The sequence below is a fragment of the Urocampus carinirostris genome, chromosome 1 (assembly GCF_059441175.1).
Source record: "Urocampus carinirostris isolate Australia breed hairy pipefish chromosome 1, RoL_Ucar_1.0, whole genome shotgun sequence".
Lineage (NCBI taxonomy): Eukaryota > Metazoa > Chordata > Actinopteri > Syngnathiformes > Syngnathidae > Urocampus > Urocampus carinirostris.
This window is the reverse complement of record NC_142349.1, coordinates 31,438,950-31,450,688: the sequence shown is the minus strand read 5'-3', so window position 1 is coordinate 31,450,688 and position 11,739 is coordinate 31,438,950. Positions and strand designations below refer to the sequence as shown.

General features: G+C 39.0%; 1 protein-coding gene and 1 pseudogene across 1 annotated transcript; both read left to right on the top strand.

Annotated features, from left to right (window-relative positions):
• Positions 1-1,546: 1,546 nt before the first annotated feature.
• Positions 1,547-7,308, top strand: LOC148374306 (zinc finger CCHC domain-containing protein 3-like). The gene is made up of 2 exons (XM_088334937.1): positions 1,547-2,108; positions 3,945-7,308. The coding sequence occupies exons 1-2, from the start codon at positions 1,547-1,549 to the stop codon at positions 4,346-4,348; spliced, it is 966 nt and encodes a 321-aa protein (XP_088191063.1). The 3' UTR covers positions 4,349-7,308.
• On the top strand, positions 4,844-7,308 carry LOC148374305 (uncharacterized; annotated as a pseudogene).
• Positions 7,309-11,739: the final 4,431 nt, after the last annotated feature.

Here is an 11,739-nt window from a genome sequence, read left to right as displayed (position 1 = left end):
TATCTATCTATCTATCTATCTATCTATCTATCTATCTATCTATCTATCTATCTATCTATCTATCTATCTATCTATCTATCTATCTATCTATCTATCTATCTATCTATCTATCTATCTATCTATCTATCTATCTATCTATCTATCTATCTATCTATCTATCTATCTATCTATCTATCTATCTATCTATCTATCTATCTATCTATCTATCTATCTATCTAATGTGCCCCCTGATGGTGTTGCACACCGTTTCGTTTGTCACATGGGTTAAGTAGTTGATGCCTAAAAGTTTCCTGTAAGATCGCATTTTCTTGGCCTGGATTTTTTTTCCAGTTTTGCTGTGAGAGTCCATCTCTCACAAGCGTCGAGGAAAATGGAAGTATCCAGCACTTACACGAGCCTGATCTTTGATATAGTCATTAATTTCAACTAAAATTACTTCACCCCCACCATCACCTCTTCCCCCCTCTTTATAAACCAATGTAATACATCGTAGAATCAAATCATATTGATTTGTAGAGCATTATTCAGGCAATAAATTGCCGCTCAAAGTGCTATATGAAATAATTCTGCGTACAATAAGATATAAATTCATCAGTGACGTTAAATTAGATCGTAACACAAAAAAAGTCAAAGGCAATATCTTTCATGTTTCTGAGAGAGCTTACATGATGTAGATCCCAAACCGATCTTCCATCTCATTTCCATCACATACAGGTCATTTTTTTTTTCTTAGCAAACCACAACTATGTTGTATATAAAGTACTTTTAGAGTTTCCTGCACTTTCTTTTTTGTTAGTACTTTTAAAAAGACGTTTCTGGCCTTTCATTTTTCTTTGTGAAATTAATTTTGCCCTAGTTCCTCTAGAAAAAAGGGGAATGTATTCTGATGTTTTTACCTTCACTGTGAACACAAAAAAGCTTTCTCTAACCAATAATGAGAAGATATATATATAAATGTTTTATTCAATAAATTAAAGTTGATTAGCAAGTGTCCCTAAGACTGTCTCCCCCTTCAACAATATGAGTCACGTGTTATGGTGGACGATTTGCATATTTTAATTGAATAGCTTGAATTTAGAATTAATCACTTCCCAAGTTTATTGGGTAATTACATCCTGGCTGTCCTTGACTTGGCAGCGTCGCCCACCCATGAATATATTCATCATCGTCTTTTGGTGGCGGCAAAAGTTACACCGACACTTGCAAACTTTGTCTCCTCTGCTAACCCTTCAATTACCCCCATTTCTCCTTTGGTCTGACATCATAAATCACATCCTGTCACGTTGTCTCTGTCATCAGGTCTTTGTGACAAATTTATCACAGTAGTGTGGGTGGAATCAGGGTTCTTTGTCTGTGTATGCGTGTGTCAATGGATATCAAACTACTCTGATTGTTTTCTGAGTGGGGCATAAGTGCAGAGACTCATGCACGAACACAAGTAAGACACATACTGTCAATGGCGTCGGTTTTAAGAGTATTGTTAATTATTAATTTTACAATTCTAACCATTTTAACATAGTTAGAAGTAAAGCAGCCGAGTCCTGCCATGGCCGGGCATTATACCGGCGGGCGGAGACGTAACTGCGTGAGATTCTTGCTCAAAGATGTTGTGGCAATTTCGGAGGGAATGTCAAGGATGGATTTTATTAACAAGTTTGTTGAAAAGATTCTGAAGTTTAAAAAGGAGGAGGTACATGCTGTCATAGAAATGACTTCTGGCAAAGGCTTTGATGTGAGTTTTGAAACGGCAGCTCTTTATCAAGAGTTTTGGAATCGCTTTAAGGGAGTGAGGTCCCAGTTTTCTGGATTTACAGTGGAGAAGCTGACTGATAATGCTAACAAGATTGTCATTGTTAGAATGTTTAGTGAAATAATCAGTGCTGATGACGTCTGTTATTGGTTGAGTAGATACTGCTCAGTAAAAGGCCAGGCTATGAAGGTGAGGTGTGAGAAAGGCTATTGGACTGGTGCCTGGAGGGTACCCGTCCAACTACGGCAAGATCCTCAGGGCTTTCAGGGACTGAAACAACTCCCGTCGACTATATTCCTGGGGGAAAACCGTGGCTTTATCCACTATCAAGGGCAACCGAAACTCTGTCGCAAATGTGGTGAGCATGGGCATCTGGCTGAGGTATGTGATTGAATTTTTTGTGGAAAGTGCAGAACAATGTATCAATAGCAGAAAATGCAATCTCTGTGGAGAAACGAATCACCTCTTTAGAAACTGCCCAAATTCGTTTGCTAACAAATTGAAAGCTAGGAAGGCAGTTAACAAAGACAACAAAGACAATGAAATGATGTCAGACAACATAGATAATGAAATGAATAAATGTCACAAAGACAATGAAATGAATAAAGATAACAAAGACAATGAAATCAATAAAGTCATGGAAATACAAAATGAAAATGAACAAGAAATGAATGAAGTTATAGAAATACCCAATGAAGATGAACAGGAAATGAATAAAGTTATGGAAATACCCAATGAATTTGATCAAGAAATGCACAAAGAAATTGGACAAGACAAACAAATTGAAAAAACAGATGTACCTACCAAAACCCCTGGAGGAGAGACCAGAGAATCAAAATTGAAACAGGAAGAACCTGGAAATTCTAATTCGATTTCTCATAAAATACCTGAATTTGGACATGACAAACGAATAGAAAAAGCAACTGCCACTCCGAAAACACATATTAATCAGGAAGGGCCTGGAAGAGTCCAAATTAGCAAATTTGTTTGCTACGCCATTGCCGGGATTTGGAGAAGACAAACAAATCGAAAGGGCGAACGACTCTCCAAAAACCCATACGGGCACTGGAAAGAGGGGTAAAAGTAACACAAAATTGGGAGTGGTGAAAAAAACAGAAACAAAGAGAAGAGATTTAGAGGAAAGCCGATTGCCGGTGAATAAGCCCACAAGGGAACTGTATGAAGTTGAGACGGAGGAAGTCGGGAGGGAAAAAATCTGACCCTTTGTGAGCAGGGAAGTAAGAGACCCCTTGATAGGTCCTCTGGCTCACCCCCTAACCCAGAAAAAAGGGGAAGACCTGGAACCACAGACAGAGAGTCAGAGGGTCCCAGAGTTTTCCCCGGTGAGTCTCAAAATGAGGTACTACTCTTAAGTGATGTGTCTGACACAGGTGACACTCTCGATGATCTCGATGATCACCAAAGAATGGACTCAGATCCCCCGGTTTTGTCTAACTAGTTTAAATACTTTAACAACAATTATGAACATTACATTCTCTACTATCAATGTGAGAAGTGTGAGATCAAAGGTTAAGGCTCACAGTGTTTTATCGTTCTTAAAAACTATCAGAACAGATGTGTTTTTACTACAGGAATGCTGCATCCCCTTTCTAAAAAATTATAAACAGTGGGAAGAGATTTGGCCATATCCGTCATTATGGAGTGGCTCGAATGAAAACCGTAACGATGGGGTAGCCATTTTAATAAACAACCCTCAAATCATCATAAAGGGGAGTACTGTGATGAGAGACGGACGCGCAATCTTAGAAAGACTTTCTTATATAGGGAATGATTTTAACCTCATTAACATATACGGCCATGCCGACAGACAACTCAGGTACGAACTTTTAGAGGACATCCAGTCGCATATGCTAGGCCATCAACCACTAATCGTGGGAGGAGATTTTAATTGCATCCTAAGTAGGAAGGATAGAAAGAGGACCGATGAGGAGTTTAAAGTAGATAAAACATCAACTTTATTACAAGACATGTGCCGGACATTTAAACTGGTGGACTGTTTCAAATCCATACATCCAGGAGAGGAGGGCTTCACCTGGTTCAGTAGTGACAATGCCAGAGCCTCTCGAATAGACTACATATTTACAAGGGGTTTAGCACAGAGTGATGCAAGATTAATTCCATTTTTTTTTTTCGGATCACTTGCTACTGTCCTGCTCTTTCTCATTTCCTTCAGGTATGACTGTTGGGAAGGGTTTGTGGAAGTTAAACTGCTCCCTGCTGGAGGATGAGGCTCTAGCCGCACAATACAGGGAGCTGTACAAAGACTGGCAGACCCTTCAAGACTCGTATGATTCACGAGCACAATGGTGGGAAATGACAAAGAAACGAACACAGACCTTTTTTAAAAATGCAGGGAAAAACAAGAAACTTAAAGAGCTGAAACGCATGTCGGGACTACAAAGAAGACTCCAACGCTATTTCATCCTAACAGAAAAGGGGATGGACTTTAATGATGAAATCAAAGAGACCAAACAAGAACTAAACGCTTTGGTGGAAATAAAGAGCAAAGGCATCATGATAAGAAGCAGAGAAAGAGAAATAGAAGAAGGGGAAAAATGTACACGCTATTTTTTTTAAAAAATTATGAGCAAAAATGAGGGGCTTTTTAAACTTCAAAACGAAAACGGGCAAATAACAAAGGAAAGTAGTGAAATAACCAGATTGGTCGAAGACTACTACAAAAAATTATTTGAAAAGAAAGAAACACATGAGAATGAAATGAGGCATGTATTAGATCATATTTCAAGATCAGTGTGTCAAGACCCCTTTTTAACATCGGACTTTACCCAAGACCAACTGAATGATTGCATAAAGACTATGAAAAAAGGCAAATCACCCGGGGAGGACGGACTCAACCTCGAATTTTACCGGACTTTTTGGGATATTTTAGCACCAGATCTGTTAACTGTTTTTAACGAATTTTCCAGTCGAGACCATATGCCAGACAGTTTCAGAATAGGGATAGTTACTCTATTGCACAAAAAAGGAGACAAAATTGATTTAAAAAACTGGCGACCCATAACGCTTTTAAACGTGGACTGTAAAATTTTCAGCAAGCTTCTAGCAACATGAATGTCTGTTGTCTTGGGAGACTTGGTTGATCCAGACCAAACCTGTGCCATTGTGGGAAGGAAGATCAGCGACAGTCTCATGCTGATCCGTGACACCATTTGTTATGCGAGAGACAGAAACATGCGACTAGCGGTCCTAAACCTAGACTTTGAAAAAGCCTTTGATCGAGTCTCGCACCAATACCTCTTCAGGGTATTGCAAAAATGTGGTTTTCCCCCAAAATACATCAAGTGGGTAGGACTGCTATACCGAGACATCTACAGCAAATTCATGATTAACGGGAATTTATCGGAAGCAATCGAGATCAACTGCGGTGTACGTCAAGGTTGCCCTATGTCTCCCCTTCTCTATGTTCTTTGCATTGAACCTTTGGCACAAATGTTAAAAAAAGATAGATTTGTCGAAGGCATCAATATCCCAGGAAGTGGGGGACAAATTACCAAGTGTGTTTTGTACATGGATGATTTTAATATTTTATGTACTGACCGCGCATCTGTTGGAAGAGCCCTTGACTTGACTGACCTGTTTGGGAGGGCGTCTGGGTCAAGGCTAAATAGAGAAATGAAAAAGAAAAAGGAAAAAGGGGGGAAAGGAGTGCCTGACCTCCAGCTTTTCCTGGGAAGCAAATATGTCTCTCTCCACTTCCAAAACGCTGTGGGCCCACCCAACAACCCGAAAAGTCAAGCAATGACCCGGTTTTGGATGGGCTCATATTTGCGGAAGCTAAAGCTTGTACCAAACAATCGTTTGATTCCAGTTTCATTTAACTTGCCACCAACACATCTCTTTATTCGGGATTTTTTGAAGAAGTTTGATTTGGAAACACAATAATGTCACACTTTACAAAACCACAGGGCCCTTATTGCTATTGTGCAAGGGCGAGCAACAGTAAGCCCTGTGCGGGGGCTTGCGTTTGGCGAATCCAAAACGGTTTGGAGCAACGTGAATCATCCTGCCCTCCCAAACAGACTACGAGACTTGTCATGGATGGTGGCTCATGAAGTTCTCCCAGTCAGAGCCGTAATGCACCACCGAGGAATGTCAGCGACTTCGACGTGCCCTCGACCTGGCTGTGGCGCCCAGGAGTCGGTGAGGCACCTTTTTTGTGAGTGCAGCGCTGCCCAGGTCTTGTGGACAATGGCCGACCAACTAGGAAAGTTCCCGGACTTGCCAGCAGGGGAGGTCCCTGATGCACAGTATGTGCTTTACGGGGTGAGTCGGTCGAGTAGGCCTCGGAACGACTTTGCCAGGGACTGGCTCACTCTCGCCGCCATCAAGGACGCCATCTGGACCTTCAGAAACCTGCTGGTATGGAGGTGCAGGCAGATCCCCCCCGTGGCTGTGCTCCAAATGGCTGCAGATACCATACAATCTGCGAGCGGCGGGCCTAGGACGCAGCCATAAAGAAGACTCGTCTGCACCCACCCGGAGGGGGGAGCCGGAGCTACACTGTGGGAGTCCCGGCAGCAACGGCCTGGGTTGTGGAACCCAGAGGGGAGAGGACCCACGCAGAAGGGAGAGGACCCACACAGAGGACTGGAAGAGTGCTGCTTGGGAGGGTGGGATGACAGAGCTATGCCCTTGCACAATAGTATTGCCTTTTACACGCTGGTTAACTACTGTTAAAAGAAAATAACTCTGAAATTGTTTAATTGATGTTGAAAATGTCAGGAAAAAATGTTAAAACGTCATATCGTCACGTCATATTGTCAGATATAAAAAAATTGTGAATATGCTTGATGGCTGTTGAGATTGTCGTGTTTGTTTTGCTGCTGTTGGTGTCGGTGGATTTGTTCAGACCGAGGACAATCGACTTTGGCCTGGACGGATATATTGACACTAACAAAGATGTTATATAATGAAATTGTGAATATGCTTGATTGCTAATAAGATTTTCGAGAAGGGTTGTTCAAACCTCACATTGTGCTTGCTGTTAAAAAAGTCATATTGAAATATAATATTGTGAATGTGCTTAATTGCTGTTGAGATTGTCATGATTGTTTTCTGTTATTAGTGTCAATAAATTTGTTCAAACCAAAAAAAAAAGTCAATAAATTTGTTCAAACCAAAAAAAACTCCGTGATTGCTAATAAGATTTTCGAGAAGGTTTGTTCAAACCTCACTTTGTGTTTGCTGTTAAAAACGTCATATTGGAATATAATATTGTGAATGTGCTTAATTGCTGTTGAGATTGTCATGATAGTTTTCTGTTTTTAGTGTCAATAAATTTGTTCAAACCAAAAAAAAAGTTTGTTTCGCTGCTGTTGGTGTCGGTGGATTTGTTCAGACCAAAGACAATCGACTTTGGCCCGGACGGATCTATTGACACTAACAAAGATGTTATATAATGGAATTGTGAATATGCTTGATTGCTATTGAGATTTTTGAGAAGGGTTGTTCAAACCTCACATTGTGTTTGCTGTTAAAAACGTCATATTGAAATATAATATTGTGAACGTGCTTAATTGCTGTTGAGATTGTCATGATTGTTTTCTGTTATTAGTGTCAATAAATTTGTTCAAACCCCAAAAAAAAAAAAAAAAAAAAAAAAAAAAAACTTAACCCAAGTGAAGAGCCTGTTTGTCGACCCAGACACTACCCTGATGCAGTTTGTTTCCATGGTAGCATATTAGAACTGAAGTAAAGCCTAAAATTATGCCCTGACACCTTCAAAGTAAACATTATATGTTATGAACACAGGTTTAAAAACAATTGTGTTGTGTTAAAATAATCAGCAGACTAAATTTTGTGATAGGTTTTAGATCAGGGGATGGTGTTATAATAGCCCGTAATAGTCTGTGGTCTGTGCTTTCCTTTGTGACTTTCTTGTTATTAAGGGCTATACAAACAAACATGACTTGATAAGCAAATATTGTGATAAATGTAATGCAAAGATTTGCCTCGTTTTTGCAAAATAGCATGCTAAAGCAAATATTTTAGCTCGTAAACATTTTTTTATGGATTGTGTTTTTAACAGTTTTTTAGGGTTCGTTTTTTTCTGTCTTATTACTTGTTTTAGGATTACTATCAATAAGCTACTCAAAAATAAAACAGGCAGTTAGTGCCTACCCGGGTAGTCCCCAAGTGATGAATCCTTCTCTGTTGATGTTTCAGTCTAAAATTAACAAGTTGGTGGCGTTCTATTTCAATTGTGATAGTATTAACTAGCAGACATTTTCTAATCCCCAACTCTCCTAGGTAGCTTTTATTATGTTATCACCCGCAAGCAAACAAACCGCAGGATATCCGGTGTATGTTTGTCTGTTTGTTTGTATATCGGTCCACCCATGAAGAGGGGGAATGAGTTCACATATGGCCACCATCTCTTACAGAGGTATTCAGGTAGGTTACTAGATGTGAAAAATGCAAAAGGAAAAAAAAACACAACAAAAATCGACTCAGCATTTTTGTTCGTTTGTGTGTGTGTGTGTGTGTGTGTGTGTGTGTCTGCCCACCCAAGAAAAGCAGGAGGGCATTTATATATGACCATAATATTTCACAGGCAGGTTAGTTACTCTAGATGTGAAAAATACTAACAAAAAAGCTGCCAAAGCACGTTTGGTATTGCTGACTCAGCAACTTTTTGAGGCAAACATTCTACTCGCCCACGCCAGAAAAAGGATATGCCACCCAAAAATGCCGCGATATATACACACACACACACACACATATATATATATATATATATATATATATATATATATATATATATATATATATATATATATTTCCGTTGAAATTTGATATTATGGCCCCGGAGAAACATTGTCCCTTATATTTAAGAAGAAAATGAGGTTCATTCCTGATATACTAAGTGTGAAACCCATAAATTATTTTTACTAACTTAAAAAGAACAATTTCAGAATGTAACTTTTGAAAAAAACTTACTGAACTGATTGATAAAGCACATCATTATAGGTGATTGGACCAATAATGATCAATAATGTCATCATAATCATTTATTCTACTCATAAATTTACTGAATTTGGTTGCTTGTTTTTTTTTTTGTCAACTTCTGCTCACAATTACAAAGCATCGTGGAGTTGACCTCAATACACTTGTGTTGTTAAGATTGCAAAGGGTGGTTTAGCAACTTCAATAACTGGATCGTTGATGTCAACTACAAAACTTACTTCATTATTCTTTGTTAGTTGATTTCGTCAAAAGCATTAAAATTATTTAATTGTTGCACAATGTATATCGTAAAATATGTGTACTGTACAAAAACGAAGGATACATAAAGAAAGACATTCATTTTAGAATACAAGCCAATAATTACCTTATATAGATATTGACTTTGACCTTAAATAAGAGCTAGTAATGGTTATATTAGTTTTGGTAAATGGTCTACATTTATATAGCACTTTTCAAGTCACTGAAGTCATCCCAAAGCGCTTTACAATGTGCTTCGCACTTACCCATTCACGCACACTCTCACACACCGATAGCAGCGCCTACCTGCATATCGGGAGCATTAGAGGTTCGGTGTCTTGCCCAAGGATACTTCTACAATAAAACTCAGAGGAGCCAGGAGTCATGCGACCTCTCAGTTCAAAAACAAGCGCTCTACCTCCTGAATTACTGCCACCCAACTACGATGATGTCAATGATAATAAAGGCAATTCTATTTCAAAATAATTCTAGCTAAATATATTTGTTTTGCTTAGCAACAGAACCAACGCTACTGGTAATTTAATATTGCTCTAATGCTTTCTGTAGGGATATGCAAACATTTTGATAAGTGATTAATATCATACGTTTTAACCCTCTATCCATTCATTTTCTGAGCCCCTTATCCTCACTAGGGTCAACGTTAAATGATTATATTATATACACATTTTGTCTAAAACAGTTTAATAAGATCATATTCAGAAACGAATCTGATGTTTATCTAACATAAGATTATTTTATATGATTAAACGTCATTTTCCTTGGCAATCGTTTACAAAATCTCATAAACCTTGCAAGATTTTGCATAAACATCGGTTTGATTTCCTTGATTATCGGCACTGAGTCTGGACATCATAATACGAGTGGAAACAAGGCAGAATCAGCAGCTAAAAAGAGAAAGACAACTAGAAGATCTCCATCTTGCAAAATCATTAAGGATCTTGAAAAATGGAGAGATAAGAACAAATGTGGGATTAGTCATCGTAATGACAAGAAGTTATAATCGTCGCCTCAGTTAGCTCATTCATGATACGCCTGCGACTACGTGCATTTCTCAGATGCGCTCGGATAAACTCTTGATTTTCCTTTTTTGGAGGTTTGAGTTTGCGTTTCGACTCTTATAGGAGCCGGCCTTTTCTTACATTCACCATTTTTGTGCTTCTCTGACAAATAAAAATAAAATATAAAAATTGGGGGGAGAGCAACATATCACTCTCTAGCATTCCCATTCTCAGACCCAATCTATTCCACTATTTGTACACTATAAAAATAAATCATGTTTTGATTATCATTTTTCTTATCCAACAATATTTTTCACTTTTTCCTGGTAGAAAACAAAAAACAAAAATAGTAGTTTACAAGCAAATATGGCTCCATCAATTAATCATTAAAAAAATCAAACTTGCATACTGTATTATTATTATTATTGTATAATGTACTGTATTAAGTATTAATTTTGACATTGGAGTAGCTATATAATTGTGAAACAATTTGATAAAATAAAAAGCATAATATATAAAAAGAGGAAGAACATTTTAGACTTACTTTGACCATTTTTAAAATGAATTTTCTAACTTAGTCTTGCCGGTCTACAAAAAGAGAAAAAAACGCTAGAAATAACAAGGAGGTATGCTGTATCAAAGAACATACCAACCCTGTTTACAGAGTCTTAAGCACATTTTCTTGTGTGCCAATGACATTGTTGCTTCTCAGTAACCAAGATGGGGATATTAGTCTGTGTGTGTGTATGGGGGGGGAATCACCAGTTAAAAATCTTTCCCCCTGGGAGATCGCTAATCATTTCCAATTGTGCAGCAATGGAAATTTGGACAGCATTAATCTCCGGACTGGAGGGAGATTAACCACCATGTGGGGGTGATGATTTTTCTCTGTTTTTTATTTTGTGTCTGGGGATCTGCTCGCTGTATCTTATCACTCTGCCTCGTTTTTCCAAGCCGGCTTGCGGCCATTATCAGCGCCGGTGTTATCTACACGCAAATCAAAGCCTTCGCAGAAGGAGAATATGATTAGCGACGGGTGGGGCAGACGCATCTCGTCTGATTCATGCTAATGTTACACTGTTGCAATCAATGATCTGAGAGAACGGGATGGAGGCATGAACAAGGGGCCGGTACGTGTCACAATGTGCCATGTGTTCCTTAAAATATTTCATCTGCAAAGGCTTCTTTTTATCTCTCGGCCTTGAAAACGAGGATTAACGCTCGCCTCATAGAACCCAGCTGCCTGATTCCTCTACTGACACTGACCTCCTTTGTTTTTTTTTTTTCTTCTAATGACCAGAGTTGATGCCTGCCTTACTTGTGTTTATTTGCATGTGAGTGTGTGTGGCAGCAGGGGAGGGCTACAAAGGGGATTAAAAACCACACAGCGGCCCCACTCGCCAGTAAGAGTAAAAGGTACTGTACACTACGTGTACGTGTGAGTGTGTAAATGTGTAACACGCTGGCAACATTTCACAAAAGCAGGAAGAAGACTGGTCCATCTGTGAACGCAGTGGGATTAGAGCTTTGCTCAAGCCAAGAGTTGCATGTCAATCATCATTCTAAGTGTATGTGTGTGTGTGTGTGTGTGTGTGTGTGTACTGTACCAATGTGTGTGTCACATTCAGCTTTGGCTGTTTTTCTGGGGGAAGGGAGGACCCCAACAATGTTTTCATCCATAATCTGGTGGGATGGCTCAAAGCCAGCAGGCAGTACATCCATCAC

Excerpts from the sequence above, each read along its gene's own strand:
- LOC148374306 (XM_088334937.1), top strand. The coding sequence starts at position 1,547 with ATGGCCGGGCATTATACCGGCGGGCGGAGACGTAACTGCGTGAGATTC. Across the intron at positions 2,109-3,944 it reads GAAACTCTGTCGCAAATGTG|GTATGACTGTTGGGAAGGGT; the intron begins GTGAGCATGGGC and ends CATTTCCTTCAG.